Source organism: Drosophila pseudoobscura, chromosome X, assembly GCF_009870125.1.
Source record: "Drosophila pseudoobscura strain MV-25-SWS-2005 chromosome X, UCI_Dpse_MV25, whole genome shotgun sequence".
NCBI classification, from domain to species: domain Eukaryota; kingdom Metazoa; phylum Arthropoda; class Insecta; order Diptera; family Drosophilidae; genus Drosophila; species Drosophila pseudoobscura.
Window position 1 is genome coordinate 46,053,163 of NC_046683.1, and position 19,934 is coordinate 46,073,096.

At 40.7% G+C, this 19,934-nt stretch overlaps 2 protein-coding genes across 2 annotated transcripts; one reads left to right on the top strand and one right to left on the bottom strand.

Moving 5' to 3' along the window:
• The first annotated feature begins 159 nt into the window (after nucleotides 1-159).
• On the top strand, nucleotides 160-13,578 carry Vps13D (vacuolar protein sorting 13D). The gene is made up of 18 exons (XM_033382321.1): nucleotides 160-375; nucleotides 442-1,232; nucleotides 1,302-2,342; nucleotides 2,404-3,410; nucleotides 3,472-3,608; nucleotides 3,674-4,451; nucleotides 4,520-4,648; nucleotides 4,715-5,045; nucleotides 5,113-5,908; nucleotides 6,056-6,308; nucleotides 6,378-6,522; nucleotides 6,584-9,949; nucleotides 10,010-10,213; nucleotides 10,278-11,141; nucleotides 11,211-11,525; nucleotides 11,583-12,080; nucleotides 12,139-13,251; nucleotides 13,332-13,578. Exons 1-18 carry the CDS (start codon nucleotides 279-281, stop codon nucleotides 13,380-13,382), a joined length of 11,916 nt encoding a protein of 3,971 aa, XP_033238212.1. The 5' UTR covers nucleotides 160-278; the 3' UTR covers nucleotides 13,383-13,578.
• A 99-nt stretch (nucleotides 13,579-13,677) lies between these two features.
• Hip1 (Huntingtin interacting protein 1) lies at nucleotides 13,678-19,706 on the bottom strand. The gene is made up of 9 exons (XM_033382323.1): nucleotides 19,443-19,706; nucleotides 18,230-18,648; nucleotides 17,440-18,170; nucleotides 16,562-16,671; nucleotides 15,962-16,495; nucleotides 15,535-15,894; nucleotides 15,037-15,472; nucleotides 14,571-14,975; nucleotides 13,678-14,511 (listed from the first exon to the last, which is right to left on the bottom strand). The coding sequence occupies exons 1-9, from the start codon at nucleotides 19,476-19,478 to the stop codon at nucleotides 14,024-14,026; spliced, it is 3,519 nt and encodes a 1,172-aa protein (XP_033238214.1). The 5' UTR covers nucleotides 19,479-19,706; the 3' UTR covers nucleotides 13,678-14,023.
• Nucleotides 19,707-19,934: the final 228 nt, after the last annotated feature.

Sequence of the window (19,934 nt, forward strand, 5' to 3'; positions counted from 1 at the left end):
ACTTTACGAGTGTAAACTAAAGTAGTAGTTTTGTTTAATTTGAATTGTAATTGTTATTACAGTCTTTTGATATCTACAAATATGAAATAGAAATGATTTGCCAATTTTCTGACCCTGTTCCACGTTCCCATTATGAAAATAACTGCAACATGTTATTTACCGTATTTATAAAGTGTAAACAGTTCCTCTCATATGGTACCAATTACTCATATGTTTGTTTGGAAAGAAGTGAAACATAAATATAAGGCCGTAACAGCGGCTGCGGTAATTCGACAACCATGTTAAGAGAACTTATAACGTGGGTCTTGAATACCTATCTGGGGAAATACTTGGAAAACTTGAATTCGGTACAATTATCTGTTGCACTTTTGTCAGGTAACGACTTACATGCTTGCATATGTAATTCATGCGTTCATTTTTGAAATTGTATTTCTCTTGAAGGCGAAGTTGAGCTTGAGAACATCCCGATACGGAAAGATGCACTACGAGCGCTCAACTTACCGGTGGAGGTGGCAGGTGGCAGTATACGAAAAATCAAACTCCAAGTACCCGTCCGCCAATTCCGAACCTCCCCGTGGTGCATATCGGTGGAGGGGCTCTTCTGTATAATTTGCCCAAAGAATCTTGAAAGCTGGGACTATGCCAAAGAGAAACTTCAGGATCTGCAATACAAGCTAGCGGTCTTGGACAACGCTGAGGCGGGCTGGCGTTCCGAAAAGGGAATGCAAATGGAATCCTATTACTTTTCCTCCTACAACAACTGGCTCAAATATGGCACGAATATGGCAACCAATATTATAGATAATATTGAGCTGAAGATATTTGATGTCCACTTCCGGTACGAAGACAGTGTTGATGTGGGAAAAACCAAAATCGCCACCGGCATCAAAATCGCATCGTTAACAGCCCAGACCTGCGATTCGAATTGGACGAGTGGCTCGTTCAAAGCTGCCAACAACGAAATGAACTACAAATTAGTAGAGCTAAAGGAGCTATCCGTGTACTGGGATATTCTGCATGAAGACATACGGTGCCAATCGTTCACCAATCAGGATGTTCTCAGCAAATTGCATTCGACTTGCAAGCTGCGGCCCCACAACTTTATCATTAAGCCAATTTGCGCAACTGCTCGATGGAAACGGGAAAAGTGCCTACAGGTTATTCGCACAAAAGACAAACCCAGAGTCTCGTGTGAGATAATAGTTCCTGAAGTAATTATAGATATATCTAAGGTAAGTTATCCCAATCAATCAGTGTTTCTACAGCAGATTTTCTTCTAAAAATATTTTTCGATATTTTAGGACCAGCGTCTACAAATGCTGGACAAGCTTGCAGGAATACGTAAAATTAAGGAAATCAGACAGTACAGATTGAAGAGGCCGAGTTGTAGTGTTGCAGACGATTCGAAGTTGTGGTGGAAATATGCCCTAGTTTGTCATGGCTTCGTATTCAAAAAGAGAGAGGAAAACTTTGCCATTATGAGGGAGAATCTGCGTTACATACGCCTCCATGAATTGATTATAGTAAATCCAAATGAGATTCTGTCCGACGCAGACAAAGAGTTTAAAACGTACATCGAAACCGACAGAAACGTCTCGGATTTAAGTGTTTTGAGGCGCATATGCTTTGACAAAGTCTTTAGCAAAGGTCTGTCATTTAAGTCGCACAATGTGAAGGGAAAGAATATGTTATTTCTTTGGTTTCCGAACTGGATGGGCTGGTACAGCAACTCAACGAGTACTGCAAATAATGAGCAGGATGAAACCATAAAACATTTGGAAGATGATATTTTGGTCGCCCTAGAAGACTCGCTGCAAAGTTCCTCCGATTTGAAGTGTGATGCTGTCCTTGGACACTTTGAAATTAAGCTACTCAAAGGCCTGCTAATCATACAGTCCGATGAAACGAATGTCAAGAGCCGAAAATCCATGGAAATGCAATTCAATAATTTCTCGGCATTTCTTCAGCTCAGTCCGCTGCTGACTTCCTACACGGTGGGAGTATCATTAGAAGAAGTTTATTTATTAGATAAAACCAACAGCAATACCAAACACAAATTCTTAATTAAGCCACAGACGGAGAACCCCCCAACGCTGAACAATACTCTGGAAAAGGATGTCCTATTTCAACTGCGATACGAAAATGCAAATCAGTTGAGATTTCAACTTTATATTAAATCAAAAGGCTTGGATCTTACGTATAATAAGGATGCCATTCATTGGATTCTGGACTTTATAACTGATTCAAATAAAGAAAATGCTTCAACAATAGTCACGAATCGATTTGGAAAGAGAAGGAAGAACTTTTTGAAAAACTGGAATCAATTATTTATTGGAAACGAGGCAAGTACATAGAATATAAATATAAATAATAATATTATTTCGTAATCGGTGATCTTTTTAGGTTAATCGCAAGACCTGGATGTTTGAGATTGAGATATTTGCACCACGCATAATATTTCTCGAAAACTACAAAGTCGGCAACTCGCTGATGGTTCTGCTGGACTTTGGAAAGTTTGAAATGAGAAAAAATGAGGCGAAGAAATTCTTGCCTTTGACGGCAACAGATGATCCATCTGCAGATAATCATCCTCAAATTGATGCGAATGCTCATGTGAATGCAAATGCGAATGCGAATGCTAATGCTGATGCTAATGCTATTACTACTGCTGATGATGATGATGAGGAGGATGAAACTTATATGACGCCATGCTCTACGCCGCCTGCATCACAAAAAAGTGGCTCAGAGTCACCAACAATCCTTGAGAATGCACAGCATTTGCTCAATAAAAAAATAGAGCTGGAATATGTCTTGCACAATAAGATCTATGACAAATACTCGATAAACTTTTCAAATCTACAAGTACTGGTGTGCAAGTACGAGGAAAGGTGGCAGGCTTGCTTGAAAACATCCTCGAACTTCCACCTGATTGATAAATTTGATATAACCCTTTCGCTGGAGCAGCGCAATATATTCACTGTGGATCCCGACTATCCGTCATTTACGCTATTCGGCACCTGTCCCACAATCCTGATACACGGAAATGAAGTACTCATCAATAACTTCTTTAGCATAATGAATCCCACTATAGATACCCTCAAAGATGTGCGCAAAGTATATAAAGGCCGCAACCAAACGCACGCCAGTGAGCAACGGGTCAACGATATTGCCAGGAGTGAAGACAACAGTCGAGTCATTGTTGAGTTTGCCATTGGTCAGCTGGCGATAGAGATGCAGGCAAAGGAAAAAAGCATAGCTGAACTACAGATTATCGGCGCACGTGCGGGAATCATCAAGGAGTCCAATGAAACCAATATAACAATGTCCGTGCATGGGCTACTTTTGGTAGATGCCATACAGTCCTTTGGGCCTGACTTCGAGTTATTAGTGGCCAGTCATCGACATGTGGGGTAAGTACTTAAGGAAGAAAACTTCGTAAATCAAATATTTATTTTATTTTTACGTATTTAGAATGGATAGTTTTTCTGGCAGCCTAAAGCATAGTCCAATTGCTTCACCGATTACTCCTGCATCGCCGTTACCTTTCACGTTCACAGATTATCGAGGCGCTCCGATGACCGAAAATGCAGTTTATAATATTCAAAAGAGTAAGGAAAAAAGAGCAACTGAATATAGAGTACATACATATTTCATTCTAATCTTGTTTTGGCAGATCCGATTGCTGCTTTCTGCGAAGATGCGGAATCTGCTTTAATTTCTGTGAAGGTAAAAATCGTTGCGCCCACCGCTAGCAATTCAACACACCTTCACTCCACAGACATAAAATTCAACAATTTGGATATAATAGCCAATCAGGACACCATTCTTGAGATTTTAAACTTTGCAAACAGAACAATTTTATGTCAAGGTACGAGTACGCTGCAAAACGAGAGTTGTGGAATCAAGGAAGAAGCCTCTGAAGAACCAAGCGATTTGGATGATCCCGATGATGCCAGTCAGCAAAACCATAACGAAATATTCTTCGACTTCTTTCGACTGAATATTTTATTGTTATATAAAATAAATCACGAGGGTCGCAAAGTAGGGACTCTGACCTTGACTGAAGCCAAAATAAATGCTTCATTTCAGTCGGAGCTATCCGTATTTGGATCCCTGGGAGGTATACAGATCATCGACATAACCCCAGAGTCATTTTTCCTCCCAAGGATTCTATCCGTTGGGCGCGATCAAATATTAAGAACCTCGGACATGAACCGACAAACAGTCCTCAACAGACTGTCACATGAAATATATTCGAAAAATCTGGACTTGCATGAATGTGACGCTGATTCCAAGTGCGATGAAATCGATGCGTTCAGTTTTAAAAGTCACTGGAGTGATAAAACCACATGCAGTGTTCAAATGCGAATGGCCTCGGTTTCCTACACCCATTGTCCACGATTTTTGCAAGATGTAAACGCATGCGTCACATATTTCAAACGAAGTTTGCGGTAATAACTTAGATGTAATAAAAGACAATTTTAAGGAGCTAAGCTTGAGTAATTTTATGTATTTTCAGAGAGTTTTTTACCTCTATAGGCAATAAGGCAACCGATATGGCAATGGAATTTGTGCAACAAATCCGTGCAACGGATGTCAATGATCAGACACGACCAGTTAATCCCCAGAAGAATCGTCATGACAACCGGTAAATACATTTATCGCTACATCTAAATTCCCTAAAAATGCCCCTTAAATTTCCGTTTTATTTTAGACTGGACATCATTATCAACAGTCCAATTATTCTATTGCCGATTTCGAGTACAAGCACGCACGTTTTGATTGCCAATTTGGGAAAGATGACCTGTTCCAATATGATTGTAAATGACTCTAATGAGTTTGATGAATCCTATACCATAGCGATCAAAAACATATACGTATACTCGATGACCATTGACGAACGTGAAAACTGCTTCAATGTGCATCCGTCTAAGAATAAGGATGCCATTCCCATATTGCACGATACTGCTATTACATTGCAGCTCTCGGTCGGCTATAGCGAAGGCAACGGCAATGGTGAGGAACGAAAACTTGATACGGTTTCAGTAAGTGAATTAAGAGAAAAGAACATATATAGTATAGATGCTGATTATTCCTGTTTATTGATTGTAGATTGAAGGCAGCATGGTTGAAACGCTTAAGGTATCCCTCAATCGGAAGCGATATGAGCTACTTAATGAGTCCATTCAATATGCTACGAATTTTTCAAACGGCAAAGCAATTGAATCCGCACACCCCGATCCCAGTGGAGTTAGCATACCAGATTCGGATATAACTGACGAACATACCATCTGCACCATTATACAGTTTTCTGTGCCTGTTTTCCAAATCAACTTACAAAACCAGCACCATGATGACTTGATAAATATTACCTTCAAGGACTTCAATGTTAAACATCGTGTTAAAGGCTATGACAAGGATATAGAAATAATATTAAAGTCGGTGTTGATGGAAGATCTGAAATCGGATAACACATCACCGTTCAGAAATATGGTGACTTCCATCAATCTTGAAAAGGGCCAAAAAAAGAATGCATCAACCTCATCATCGTGCCCGGACTTACCGACCCATTGTAATTATCGGAAATATAGATCTACCTCGGAGCCCTCATGCTTCCAGGAGAATAATCCATTTCAAAACTTCGATGGAGCCAAGAAATCGGAGTTTTCCAAGAAAAACGATAAAGGAAGCAAGAGAGGAGGTCAGACTTTAGTCACCTACAATTCGCATAGAGGACGCCCCTCCAAAGGCACCTCCGAGATGGATCAATTCAGTTCAATACAATTTAATTGCTTGAATTTGGCCATCTGCGTGGAGCGTTGGTACACCATATTTGACTTCTTCGGTCTGATCGCCGCAGAGAACGATAATCAGAAAGTTACACAAGAAAAGAAGCTGGTTAAAAAAGGTAAAACAATACCCGGTACTCAGCCTAAAAAATATTCCTCCCAGCAAAGACCTATCGCTTACTCATCCAGGGGGTGCCACACCGACGAGCATGATAGAGAGAGAGAAAGCTAAACTACTAACCAACACTTTTATTCATTCTTTTTAGACACAAACGATTTCTTTAGTACATTGAAGGTATCAATAAGATCATTCAACTTTACGTTGATTCGAAATGACTCGCTCTTATCCAGAGTGAATGTGTCAAATGCGCTATTTAAGATAATTCATGACCAATTTGGTAAATCTATTGAGGGACACTTGGGATCCTTGTCGGTGTTTGACCTTACACAGTATGGAAACATTTACAAGCAAAAGTTTGTCACCAGCGGAACAGAAGCATTGAACTTCTTTTATAGAAAGTGAGTGCCTGTTCCCGTCTCCGCCAATTATTGTTTCAATTATTTATAGACCATTGTGTATATTCACAGAAAGCCATGCGATGTGGAAGTACTAAAGACGTTAGGCGTGGACTCGACACTGAAAATCGGCATGTCGGCAGTACATTATATACACACAAAGAGATTCGCCACAGAGCTACATTTATTTGTTAAGGATCTGCTGCAATTGCAAACGGTAACAGACAGAATTCGCTAGTGATGTGATTACTTATATCCTTCCCACTTCTTTCTTTTAGCCTGTGATCCGAAAACTAAAAAAACATAATGTGGAGAACGACCAAAGTCTACGGCCAACAAAAATGAAGCTTTTCATTCAGGCGGACTCGCCAGTGATCGTGCTACCGGCATCGTATAGCAACAAACAAGTAATAATTGCCAATCTTGGGCAGCTTACGCTTACGAATAGCTTTCATTTGGCCAGCGAGGCATGTATCATAAGTAAGAAGTTAAACTCTGCGAAAACCAACGAGCTCTTGGACGTGATTCGCATCGATTTGGTCAACATCAATATGTTCTCGGGAGAAAGAAGTTCAGTGAAACCAAAGGGCGCTCGTGATAGGGATCGAATTATCATCGCCAATATGAAGTTTGTGCGGTTGGGGGAGGAATTCTTTAAAGAATCCTGCTACCTTAATCTGCAGTTAGAGAGAAATCTTTCAACAGAGAGGATTCGAGTGTGCCCCGATATCAGTACGAAGGGGACCTTCTCTAAAGTAAATGGCATGATAAACATTGAGCAGTACAAGTTGATTCGGAGCTTTCTGAATAATAATATTGGAGAACAAATAGATGACGTGTATACCAAATACACCAACAATGTCTCCAGCTCCATTGAAATGCTGTCTTCGATTAGTCTGGTGTCCAAGAGCGAAGTGTCGCAGACCATTTTGAACTTGATTTCAATACAAATCCTATTGGAAGACGTTTCCATATTGCTGACTCTGAATACGACACAAAATACGCCCATAGAGCCATTGGCATGCATCCACTTTATCAAGTCGACCTTGGAAATAGATTTGTTCAGCGATGGTTCGCAAGATATTGACCTAATATCGACCAACATACTGATCGTTGACGAGCGAAACGGCTCGGGTGTAGGCAATGATAATGTGTTTAGAAATATCTTGCAGCCTTCAAAGAAGGATACTACTTGTACGACGCCTAGGAATGCTGTCCAAGTGGAAATCCACTGCAGGAAGAATGCAAGTCTATCAAAGTATACAATAATGTTGAATAATATGAGAGTTTTCGCTCTTTTGGATATTCTGGAACAACTTAAAGCATATCTGATGGAAGATTCACCCACATCTTCCTCGTCAGATACTAGTTTGGCCTATCAAATAGTGCAAAAGCCGCTCCCACAACCGATTTCTGTCACAGAATTCATTGTAAATATTACAGACTCTGAGATTATATTCACTGAAGACTGCAGTCGTCTGGACTCGGAGGCAATCATTTTAAAGAGTACCACAGTAATTTCATACAAGCCCAGTAGCTTCTCCGTTCCGATATCGTTGAATATCAATCACTTGGAGATCTTTTCCTGCACATTGGATGCCGAAGATGACAGTGCTCTGTCCATAATTGACCCATTCACATTGAACATAGAACTGCGAAGCAACTGCCTGAGCATTCTCGTACAAAAGCCTTTGAATATTCGGCTTTCCTATGTCGACGTTAAACTATTCTCGAGAATGGCAAGGCTATTGCCCACGCAAACATCGAGAGTACAAAAGGTCGTATCCTCAGACGAGTGCGATCTGGAAAGAGTGGCGCCCCTCGTGGCGATGGGATTTGCGATCAATGACTGCCTGTATGCCATGCAAATAAACAATTGGAAGATCAACGACGCCGCCCTGTGGCTATCCCAACAAAAGCAAAACACCAATCGAAACCCTGCGCTGGAACTGAAGGAGTTAATGGTCGACGCGAACGTTATATCGGTGTTCATAATTGACGATTGCATGGATGCGGACGTGCCTTTGCTCGAGGTATCACTCTCCAAGGTGCTCTTCAACCTGAATTTGAAGGCAAAGGAACATGAGTCCAAAATTCAACACTATATCCTGGCCAATGTCGAGACCGAAGTCGCCCTCAACTATTACAATCGTCGCCTCAGCGGTTGGGAACCGGTGGCCGAAACATGGGAGTGCAATGCCAAGGTTAAATTCACCAAAGGTCAGGTGGAGAATAAGAAACGACTGGAGATTGGGATCTTCAGCAAGCAGTTGCTCAAGCTGAATATTACATCAACATTTATAGAGCTATTCAACATGGTGCTGAAGAACTGGACAAACGATTTCAATGACAACGGAGCCAAGAACTTCCGACAACGCTCGCCGTTTATTCCGTTTGCCCTGCAAAATCTGACCGGAACTCCGCTGCTGTTCAAGCCCATTTACGCACCACTTGGGGACATGTCATGTTCGGATGTGCATCAATTGGAGATTATAAAGAACTGGCATTCTGTCCCGCCCAACGAGACGAAAACGTTCGATTTCATCCAAAAGAGTAAACTGAGACACATACACTCCCATCAGCTGAATTTGCACCAGATATTCGTACAGATCCATGGCTGGAGACTAATTGGACCACTGTCAGTGGACAAAGTCGGTGTGTTCTTCCGGACAACGAACTTTGATTCCCTTGACTTGGCCACAAAATGCCGAATAATCTTCGATATTTCGTTGATTGGATCTGCACAGAAGCTGATCAAAGTGAAATCATCATTGTGGCTGTCAAACAAACTAGATCGAAGTGTCTTTTTGAAGACGACGCTGAGGAGTGACTTCGGAGATGGCCTATCCGCCATAAGTATTATAAAACCCAACGATGAGCTGTCTCTGCCGCTCAAATTTATCGATGCGTCTATATATATTGCGCATTGTTCGAGTGAGAATGAGGAGCTGTCTGGAAATTATACTGACGACATAGGCTTCAGCAATAAGGAGATTATATGGAAAATTTGCGGCACCGATAGCATACAGGAGCTGCTAGTGTGCTATGACAAGAATAGGAGCTTATTATATACCCTACTCTGTATAAATAGAGAAATATTTCACTGCAAAGAGCCAGGTTTGCCTGGGCACAGAATCTCTCTGTTACCTCCTTTGAAAATAAACAATATGCTTTGTTGCGATCTAATGTTTAAGATACACGACAGTGCCACCGGCAGAATCAGTGCATCCGAGAGTATGTATATCTATAACGTCAATATATACGAGCCCTTTAACCTGAGCATTACATTGGACAATTTTCAACTGTCGGGACATGTGAAAGTCCCCGGCAGACACGTCGGAATTGTTGAGCCAAAATTAAAGCTGATCGACATCAAAAAGCGGGAACTCCACTTACGCATATCTATTCAATGTTTCCAAGGCAAGGGCATGGAGGTGTACATAAGTGCTCCGGTTTGGATCATTAACAAGACTGGGCTGCCGCTCATTTACAGGCAGGACGGCAGCAACAGCACGGCGGCCGGGCAATTCGATGAGCACGAAACAGCCCGACAGGTGGCACCGCTAATGTTTTCGTTTTCGGATCAAGAGGCATCGCCTGCCCTTGAAGTACGATTGGGTGGTGCCTTCGGAACCAGCAATTTGGTATGTTCAACACATTTTTAAATTAAACTAAATTTGTATTGCAATATTTTACTTTTTTAGTGGTGCAAAAGCTTTAGCATGCACAAGGACCTCAGTCACAGGGAATTGCGAGCTGAAAATACCAAGGGTAGCTATGCAATCGGCATAAGCGTACGACGTGGAAGAGGACTATATGCCTGCACGACTTTCCTAACTTTATCGCCCAGATTCCATCTTCACAACCGAAGTGGCTACATACTGGAATTTATACAACGCTGCGATATTGTCAGTAAATCGTACAGTACATCATCTCTAAACTTATTGCTAAACTTTCTGTCTGTCTTTTTAGGATCAGCCCAGCTCAAGTAATATTATTTCAGCTCCAATCGATTGCAATTTCGCCTTTCATTGGCCAAATTGGGATCAGGAGCAGTATATTTGTGTACGCATACCGGATGTAGAGTGCTGCTGCTGGTCCAAAGGAATACCCATCAATGAGGTACAAAGTCTGTACATAAATGTACGAAATGAGTGGAGTGAAATGTTTTTCCTGCGGTTGGAAGTCATTTCGAAAGATGCCACGTATATTCTTTTGTTCACGGACGCTCGAACATTACCCCCGCCGATACGCATTGATAATTGCTCGGAAGTTCCGATTAATTTCTCACAAACGGGCACCAGACCATCTTGGATTACGCCCGTTCGTGCCCAATCCTCACTAGCTTATGTAATGGATGACCCGTCAGGCACACAAACGTTACTGTTGGAAGCGCCTGGAGGAAATATGGTTGAGTTTCCAATCAACAAGACGAATATCAAAAGAAGCTTGACGTACTCAAACTTTATATACATCGCCTTTCACGACACCTTCGACCAATTAAGCAATCAGGAGAGGAAACCCGATCAAAACTATCAGCAACTAGTCTTGGGTGTTAGAGGGAAAAAAGTTATCATAATGGAGAAGAATTCCGGTGATCGTTCCCAGTTGTGGCTCATGAACTCCAACGGTCAATTGGAGCACGAAGGATCCACGCCCCCAATTCAATCCAATGAGGCGCATGCTGTCCGCCTGGTACTAGACCTGGACAGGGCTCCCAATCCCACAGAGTTTACCACTTTGGTGGTTCGAACACCAAATAAGCAGAGAATCACCACACAGACATGGAGGTTCGAAAGCGGTCGATTGATGTGTCATGCCAACATGTGCGTTCAGGTAAGAGTTATCTTTCACCACTATGTCGGATTCGCTCTGATATTCACTCTCTGGTCTAATCATTTTCAGTCACGCTGGAGTGCCAATGGTCTGCAGCCCAACTCTGAAGCAGTACTGGGGCGCATCGAAAATACTAGTGGCAAAGGAAACAATGGAAGCATTCCAATGAGTCAACATATTGTGGCACAAAAGCTACGACCAGGATCGGGTCAATTGGAGCTGTCAATGAAGATGGATGGTCCCATATGCACCATCGAGATATGCGATATAAAAACTAAACAAAATACAGTATACTTAGCGCCTGATTTGATATGGATGCATGCCTCTCTGAATAATAGACAAATGGCTAATGAAGGGAAGGAATCACCGTTGCATGAGTATCTGGTAGGTGATTGAACGTTACCTAAAATCAATCAAAAAATACAATTTTTTATATTTCAGATAAATGTTGAACTTCTGAAGGGCATCGGTATTTCAATAATATCACGGAAACCCTGTGAAGAGCTTATGTTTATAAGCCTGGAGCTCATACACTGTGATTTAGAGCAAAGCGTCTTTGAGAACTCATTGGACTTGACCATTTCGTCTATACAAATCGACAATCAGCTATTGGATGCGGCCACCCCAGTGGCCCTACATACTAATTGTTCCACTGAACAGGATGAGCAAAATAACGCTGTGGTTCTGAAACTGAAAATGTTGCCCTGCCCGAATAAGAACGCTATCATCTTCAAGTACCTCACACTGGACTTAAAATCGTCCATTGCTGCGAACCTGGAAGAGAAGCTTATACTTAAGGTTGCTTCCTTTCTCGGCTACGGCAAATCCAACAGGCAAAGCTTAAGCGTTGCTTACGATTTCGAGAACTTTGAGGAGAAACTCATACTCAAAAATATGAAAAGATACTACTTTGAAAACTTAAATATTGGCTCAACTCAGGTGTGTATTAGCTTGCGATTCATATCATTTGATTATTAAGTAAACCGCCTCTCAACAGGTGCGACTATCGGCGAGTACTTCTTCCAAGCTGCCCATCGAGCTATCAGAAACCAAAAAGGTACTAGGACTTACGCTCATTAAGTTCGAAGACGCGCAAATAGAGCTCGACAGCTATTCGGATAAATTTCACTTTGAGACATTGAACGTGTATCTGAAGGGAATGAAAAGGCACTACATAAACCAAGTCAAGTGGCACGCAGCTTCGATATTGGGTAGTGTGGACTTTCTAGGAAACCCCTTGGGATTCGCCAACGATCTCTCCGAAGGTGTCTCTGGACTCATTTTCGAAGGCTCGGTCACGAGTCTAGTCAAGAATGTAGCCCATGGCTTATCGAATTCAACAGCAAAGCTCACAGAAACATTATCTGATAGTCTGGGAAAAGTGGTTCTCGATGAACATGACAATGAAACCAGACTTCGAATCTTGGAACCACAGACAAACACTTCTGGCGGCCACCTGGCAGCAGGTTTGAAGGGATTCGGATTTGGTTTACTTGGAGGAGTAACCAGTATTGTTCGACACACCTACGATGGTGCCCAATCGGATGGCGTTCCTGGCTTTCTCAGTGGCCTTGGCAAAGGCTTAGTGGGCACAGTCACAAAGCCAATTATCGGAGTGCTTGACTTGGCCTCAGAAACAGCAAGTGCTGTGCGGGAAACCAGCCGGGGTACAGCCAGAATTTCTCCGGACAGAAAGCGGCTACCCAGGTGCGTGACTGGTGCCACTGGTGGACTTCTGCCATTGTACTCGAATCGTCAGAGTAAGGGACAGCAGCTTCTATACCTTATCAATCGTAGGAACTTTGACGAAAAAATAATAGCGTATGACCCGAATCTATGGAGCGATAAAGAGGCGAGATTGCGTTTGCTTGTTTCTACAGAATTTGTTCGGATATTCTCATTTACTGATGGACATCCAACCATTATGCTTCAGTCGCATCTAAGCGAAATACTCTCATGCCATCCCTTGACAACCAATATAGGCACAAGCCCATCGACAAGCAGGCAATCGTCTAGCCATTACATTGAAATATCAACCAACCTTCCAAAGATTACGCGACCAAGGATACGATGTCGATCGGAGGAATGTGCTGAAGCTGCATCCAGATGCGTAAGTGAATGTTTTTGATAATTTAATACAAAAATATGAAACAATTTATTAACACACATCATGCATATTTTTTCTTTCAGATAAACTACGCAAAGAGTGTGTTTCACGAACATGAACATGCCGTCTTGTAAAAAGCAATAAGCCTTTTCGTGATAATACAAGTTAGAACTTAAGAGTGTATATAATATATTTACGGTTGCAATAATCGTTGTACATTAAAGTTATAATTTTGTAATCGGTTTACTTGATATTGGAAAAGTACAATGTGATAGAAGAGATAAGAAAAACAGATCATTACTTGTTCAAATAAATGAGAAAATAATAAAACAGAGAGCTTTAAAATGATCCAAGTTGATCCTGTGGTGTGGGTCTCAACCACTGACCCGAACTGTACTGTTTCGAAAAATAATACATAAAAGGTGCGAATAGATACGTAGAATGAAGCTCAATTCAATTTAATAAGAAACTCTCTTTGGCTGTTTTACATCTGGTGTGATCTATTTTTGATAAGGATAGGTCTATCTAGTCTACCAAAGTAAAATACGACCATTGCGCGTGTATACTAAATAATTTAATGGATTTAACAAATATTGAAAGCTTACAGCAAGTCAGAAACTAAGGCCACAATCAAACAAACCCAGTTCTGAGGATAATATTAGAGAGCCCTTGTCCTTGTAATGTTTACCATTTCTTGCATCTATATCTATGCGTTTGTTCTGCTATTATTTTAACATAAAGAAAATACATAATACTTAGGTACACTTTAACGTATTTAGTAATCTGTGTTCTTGTAGTGCTCCCTCCTAAACGCCGACAATTTTAAGCGTTGTGTCTGCAGTGCCTGCTCTGTTTCGAGAACCTTAACGTGGATTTCCATTTCCATGGTCTTTATTTGGGATGGTGTTAGATTGGAAAGCTCCTTCTCGTTTAGTTCTTCTAGTTGGGAGTTACAATCTTTAACAGTGGCCACCAACGTCCCAGTGGCCTGAGTTACGTTCCGCGATGCTTTGGTCAAGTCTGTCAGATTTTGGCTATTACGATTAGCCTTGACTTTACTTGCAATAACCATCTGGGCAGTGCAGGCAGCAATTTCCTGGGCAGCGACTATGAGCTCAAAGTTCTTCCCAGATTCACTTTCAATGGCATTATTGGCAGCATCAACTAGATAATTCGCAGCCTTAGCTACGCTTTTTGAAGCCGATATTAACCCGTCCGACCACTGACTGTTGCGCCTATAAAATTCATTAGCACTCGCATTTCCTGAAATGAAGAAAAGCGGTTTAGAAATATGAAACATTAAATGTAGCTGTGTGTACTACCTTTTTGAGATGCGACGATTTCCTGCTGAAGCACACGCGATTTTAAAATTAGGACTTTAACACATTCCATTAGGGTCGTGCATGCATCCACAATTTTCCCATTGACTTCCAGGTTGGTTTTGTCATCTTTCTCGCGGGCCTTTGCCAACAGGTTAATAATCTTTGAGGCTGCCTCATCGATCGCACTATCCATCTCTCGAAGCTCTATTTCGAGCAGCTTATCGAAGTCAATCTTTTTCTCAAATGTCTGTTTAATTTTATCAACTAATTTACGTATATCCGACAGTTTCGATTGTACATCGCTTAAAGCCTTATGCGTTTCCTTTTCCCTCGGTTCGTCGTTGAGAGAATATTGGAAAAAGGTGCAGATGTCTGAGCATATGGATGATGCTTTCATTAAAATATCTAAAATTTCAAATATATCAATAATTTATACAGTGCAAAATCTCGTGCTTTACCAACGTACCTTGACCCGTCTCAATCTCTGTTGTAGACTTGTAGACCACATCGCACTGCTCATATAATTTAATAAATGCATATCCAAAGAACATAGCTGCCTGCAAGCCCTTAATGGACGAAGCCTTTTGTAAATCAGGCGAGGAAATGAATGTAACTATGAGCCCATCCATTTCTGTTGTGATTTTTGGTATAGCATCTAAGGGCTGTTCGGCGGAATCACTCAATTTGGAATTGCAAATGTCCTTCACAGTTTGAACTACCAGTTTTCTAACATCGTTAAGATTGGAATGACAGTTTTCATATGATTCAGTAATAGCATCCACTTGTTTCGTTGTTTGATGGAACTTCTCTTCCAGAGCCGCATGCCTGCCCTGCAAGTCCTCGTATTGTTGTGTCACCGAGAGCTGTTCCTGCTTTAGGAGCGTAAGAGCCACTGTAGATTCCTGTTTGAAAGTATACGAATATAAGTAATTGTGAAACAAAAAGAGATTTTATGCGGATCTACTTGTAGGGAAGTTTCCTTCTGCTTCAGGCTATTTATAGTTTCCAGCAATTGTTTATTTTGATCCTCAAAGCTCGCTTTATGCTCCAGCTTTAGTTGCTCATTCTGTGATAGAAGCGTTTCCTTTTCTGTTTCATGCGCTTTTAAGTGCTGCAGCATTTCTTCGTTTTTCAAACTTATTTGGCTTTCAGCAATTGAAACCTTTTCCTGCGCCTCATTTAGAGACGCATTCAGTTTCTCAATTACCAAACTATTTTCGTTCAATCTCTCAGACGTTGAAATAGAATCCAGCTCTTGTATTTCCTTTTGCTTGGTTACATTATCGAATTCCTGCTTTAGTAGCGCAAAAGCTTCTGTTAATTCCTGTGTGAAAGCATACGAATATAAGTTATACAACTGCAATACAATAAGAGAATTTATACGGATCTACCTGCAGGGAAGTTTCCTTTTGCTTTAGGCTATTTATAGTTTCCAGCAATTGTTTATTTTGATCCTCAAAGGTCGCTTTATGCTCCAGCTTTAGTTGCTCATTCTGTGACAGAAGCGTTTCCTTTTCTGTTTCATGCGCTTTTAAGTGCTGTAGTATTTCTTCGTTTTTCAAACTTATTTGGCTTTCAGCAATTGAAACCTTTTCCTGGGCCTCATTTAGAGACGCATTCAGTTTCTCAATTATCAAACAATTTTCACTCAATCTCTCAGACGTCGAAATAGAATCCAGCTCTTGTATTTCCTTTTGCTTTACTACATTATCAAATTGCTCCTTTATCTCATTCCTAACCGATTCCAGCTGCGAAAGCTGCTCCTTTTGGTCCTCTATTTGTTGCAACAAATCAAAGTTGGTCTTGTTCTTTTCCTCAACATCGCCTTTTATTTTTAGTATCTCATTGTTGAGGACTTTTGTTTGCAATAGTAGCTCAGAGTTGGTTTGCTTCTCTTTATTTAAAACCTTTGTGGATTCACTTTGCTGAAATGGGAAATGGTAGAGAGAACATTTAGTGCAGGTCATTAAAAAGACAGTAGGTGCACTTACTTCACGCAATAATTTAATATGCTCATCCCGAATTTGCGTGTACAGCAATTTCAGTTTGTTAAACTTTTCCGAAGATTGTTTCTGCTTTTCCTCTTCTTCCATTACCTTTTCTGTAAAATAGATTTATTCGTTTTTAAGCTATGTATTTATTAAAAATATGCCGGGTTTTTTTACTTCTACCTTTTTGATAAATATGTTTTTATTTCAAACTAGCTGAACCCTCGGCGACAATTTAAATCTGTTCGATTCCAGATAATGTCCGATATTTTGTTAACTATCCCGCGAGTTCCGTATCCTGCCACGGTTTTGCTTTCGTATGCGTTTAGTGTTTATTTTGTGTGTGTTCCTTAGTTCTTTATATGTTAAATCAATTTAGCTACACGCCTGAACATATTAAAGAAGATCTGAATTGAGTTTTCTTTATAAAACACAATAAAAACAAACGGAAACGGGCTGCGGCTCTACATTTACTGCCGATACTAAGTCAGTATGTGTGTTGCTATCTCGCTCCCTTTCGCCGGAGCTTGCACACTGCACGGGGAAGAGTGTATGAGACAGAGAGAGATAATAAGTAAGCGCGTGGAAGGGGGTAGAAAAGTTTTGCGCGCTAATTGTATTTCTAACTGGAACTCTATGGTATATAGTGTAGTCGCGTCGGGTTCAGCTGGAGTCTGTATTTGCATTCAACATAATTCAAGAAAATGGGATACAAATATTTAATTATTACAAAAAGCTGCGAAAAGTCCCAACCACTCTACTAAGGAAATGTCAGACCAGAATATTTACAGATAAAACACAATATTAGGATTTTGGTCCACTAATGGGGCAGCGATATCAGTTATTGTGTTGTTCAAAAATAAAAGATACTTGTTACTCACGTATTAGCATTGGATTTTTGTTTAATTGAAGCTCAAGATCATCATTTTGCATCCGTATGTTTTCACACATTTGCCTTGATATTAGCAGATCATTCGATAAGAGGGCATTGGCTTTCTGCATTTCGAGCACTTCATGTTGGTAGCTCTGTCCAAGCTCATCGAAATTTTGTTGTAATGAATTCAATGTTAATTTAAGATCTTCAATCGTAGCTTCTTTCTCATTTATAATGCCTTCGAGTGCATTCAACTGCTGCTGCATTTGGCCATCATCTGGCTCTGAGGGACAGCTGGTCTCAACAAGATCTTCAACAATTGGATCGGGCTCTGGTTCCACATAGACCACTGGCGGTATATAACTACTGAAATCAACTTGTGAACTGAAATTTGGACTGGATTCGGGCAATTCCGGAACCAAAATTAAGCTTTTAAAATACTGAAGCGGTCGCACATTTTCATAAAAGACTTTCAACTTCAAAAATAAACCATTAAACCTATCCCTGTGGCCGCTCAGGACGTCGTTCGGTAGGTTTTCATGGAGTTTAAACATAATCCTTACGCTATTATCGTAGAGGGAGTTCGAGTCTTGAATGAGACAAATCATGGGTGCCAGTCTACATTGACCCTGCTGAGTCATGGACGACATTCGGTAGGTATTTATGGAAGAAAATATTTGTAACTGCAGTGCAATTATATCCTCCAAATAATCGAAGATCTCCACACACAATTGAAAGCTGAAACGAACGCTAGGTGTTAATATGCGGTATATCTCTATGATTGTTTCAAGTCTTACAAGTAATTTAAATCACGATCGGCAGCTTTCGAAATTTCCTTGAACGAAATTATTAGGGATCCGGGAAAAGTGTTTTTTTCGTGGAAATTTAGTTTTGTGACCAGGAGCTTGCAGTAGGCGTTTATACAGAGTCCAATATCGTCTTGCAGAAGACCCCACATTTTGCCCACTTCAAGGATCATTTTCTTGTGACTCTGAGAGTGTTTTATAGCACATGGAGGAGCCTCTCTTAGCACCTTGTGCAGCAAATGGCAAAACTTCCAGGCGGTGAATCTGCTTTGCATTAAGGACTGCCGGGAGATGGTGTTCCAAAATGTTTTTGCTTCTTTGGTTTTATGTATCATAATAATAATGGATCGAGCATGTTTCGTTTTTAATGGTGCCTCCAAACCATTTAAAGCTTTGTTTGTGCTGACAGTCTGGAATAAAAAATGTCAATACAATAAATTATTAAAGCCAGAAGCAACGTCACACGCGGATATATTTTATGTGAATTAAATTTAAAAATAGACCCTTCAATATAAATAGTCATAATATTATCAGTGAAATGCAAATCTACGATCAGGTGCGTTCAATTGTCTAATCACATTAGTTGGAGCATAGGTCAGTATTAGGGAAGTATTAGTTGGGCATAAAGGCTCCAACCCTTAATCTTGTGGCCTCCCAGAGAACATCTCCATTAACAGCTGATTCCTAAGAATCCTATACCTGAACGCACAAGGCCCATCTTCATTTGCGCAACCGCTGCTGACGGCCCATCGATCATTCCATTGATATTTGCCCTGTTCGATTTGATACCCTTGGGGAGCATTCTAATTTTGGTCAGATGTTTGCAACGCATTGAAGGAATGTTCGCGAAGTAATATGAAGTAATCCCATTTGGCATTGTTGGGCAAGATCGGGCCGGGCCAGTCAAAAGGTGGGTTTCCATGGCAACAGTTTTTTTTTTCTTGTTTGTGTTGTTGTTAGTGAGTCTCAAAGTTGTAAGTATTCACTGCACTTTCAGCTGCACACAGACACTGTTTAATCAACTCGACTGTTGTTGATGATCCATACATATGTACATTGTACACACATTAGCATTCCATTTCCTATGCAAAAATGGAAGTCGCGGGTGATGGTTGGTTTTAACAAGTATATACATATCTCTATATCTTGGCACCGCCTGAGACCAGGCACAGGACAACTGCACAAATGTACATTGAGTACGTACCAACTGGTAAAAGTCCTTTTCGGCAAGCGTCGACATTGTGTTAATGGATTTCTTAGCGAACGTGTGGGCGTTGTGGGCTTGCTTGGAGTTTATTCGTCAGCTCATGAATAAGCTGGAAAACTGTGTGTTTAAATCATTGAAAGTTATCTTATCTTATCACATTGCTTTCATTTGTTGCTCTGCAGAAATTCATATTAAACCGATGTGTATTTGTGTATGTTTGGTATGTGAATCATAACAAGTGTTGCCGTATCTGGAATTAGGGATGGGTATCGTATCGATATTTTTCATCCCCATCTGGAATCACCAAAAAAGTCATGTTTTCAATTCGATAATGATATTCCTTTCCCTATTAATGATAGTCCATGATAGTATAACAACATAATTTTCAGACCCTACAAAGAAAATTTACAGTTTGTGCAATACATTAGATTGATCGATATTTCTGATCTCGAAGATCAAGGCAGGATAGTTGTTCCAGTCCCACCTAAA

What these genes read in the sequence shown, in the direction of transcription:
- Vps13D (XM_033382321.1), top strand. Translation starts at nt 279, where the DNA reads ATGTTAAGAGAACTTATAACGTGGGTCTTGAATACCTATCTGGGGAAA. An exon ending in TTATACAACGCTGCGATATT is followed by an intron (nt 10,214 to 10,277) that starts GTCAGTAAATCG and finishes CTGTCTTTTTAG; the next exon opens with GATCAGCCCAGCTCAAGTAA. An exon ending in TAAATATTGGCTCAACTCAG is followed by an intron (nt 12,081 to 12,138) that starts GTGTGTATTAGC and finishes GCCTCTCAACAG; the next exon opens with GTGCGACTATCGGCGAGTAC.
- Hip1 (XM_033382323.1), bottom strand. Translation starts at nt 19,478, where the DNA reads ATGTCGACGCTTGCCGAAAAGGACTTTTACCAGTTG. An exon ending in GATCGTGATTTAAATTACTT is followed by an intron (nt 18,171 to 18,229) that starts GTAAGACTTGAA and finishes CGTTCGTTTCAG; the next exon opens with CTTTCAATTGTGTGTGGAGA. An exon ending in AGAGATTGAGACGGGTCAAG is followed by an intron (nt 14,976 to 15,036) that starts GTACGTTGGTAA and finishes TTGAAATTTTAG; the next exon opens with ATATTTTAATGAAAGCATCA.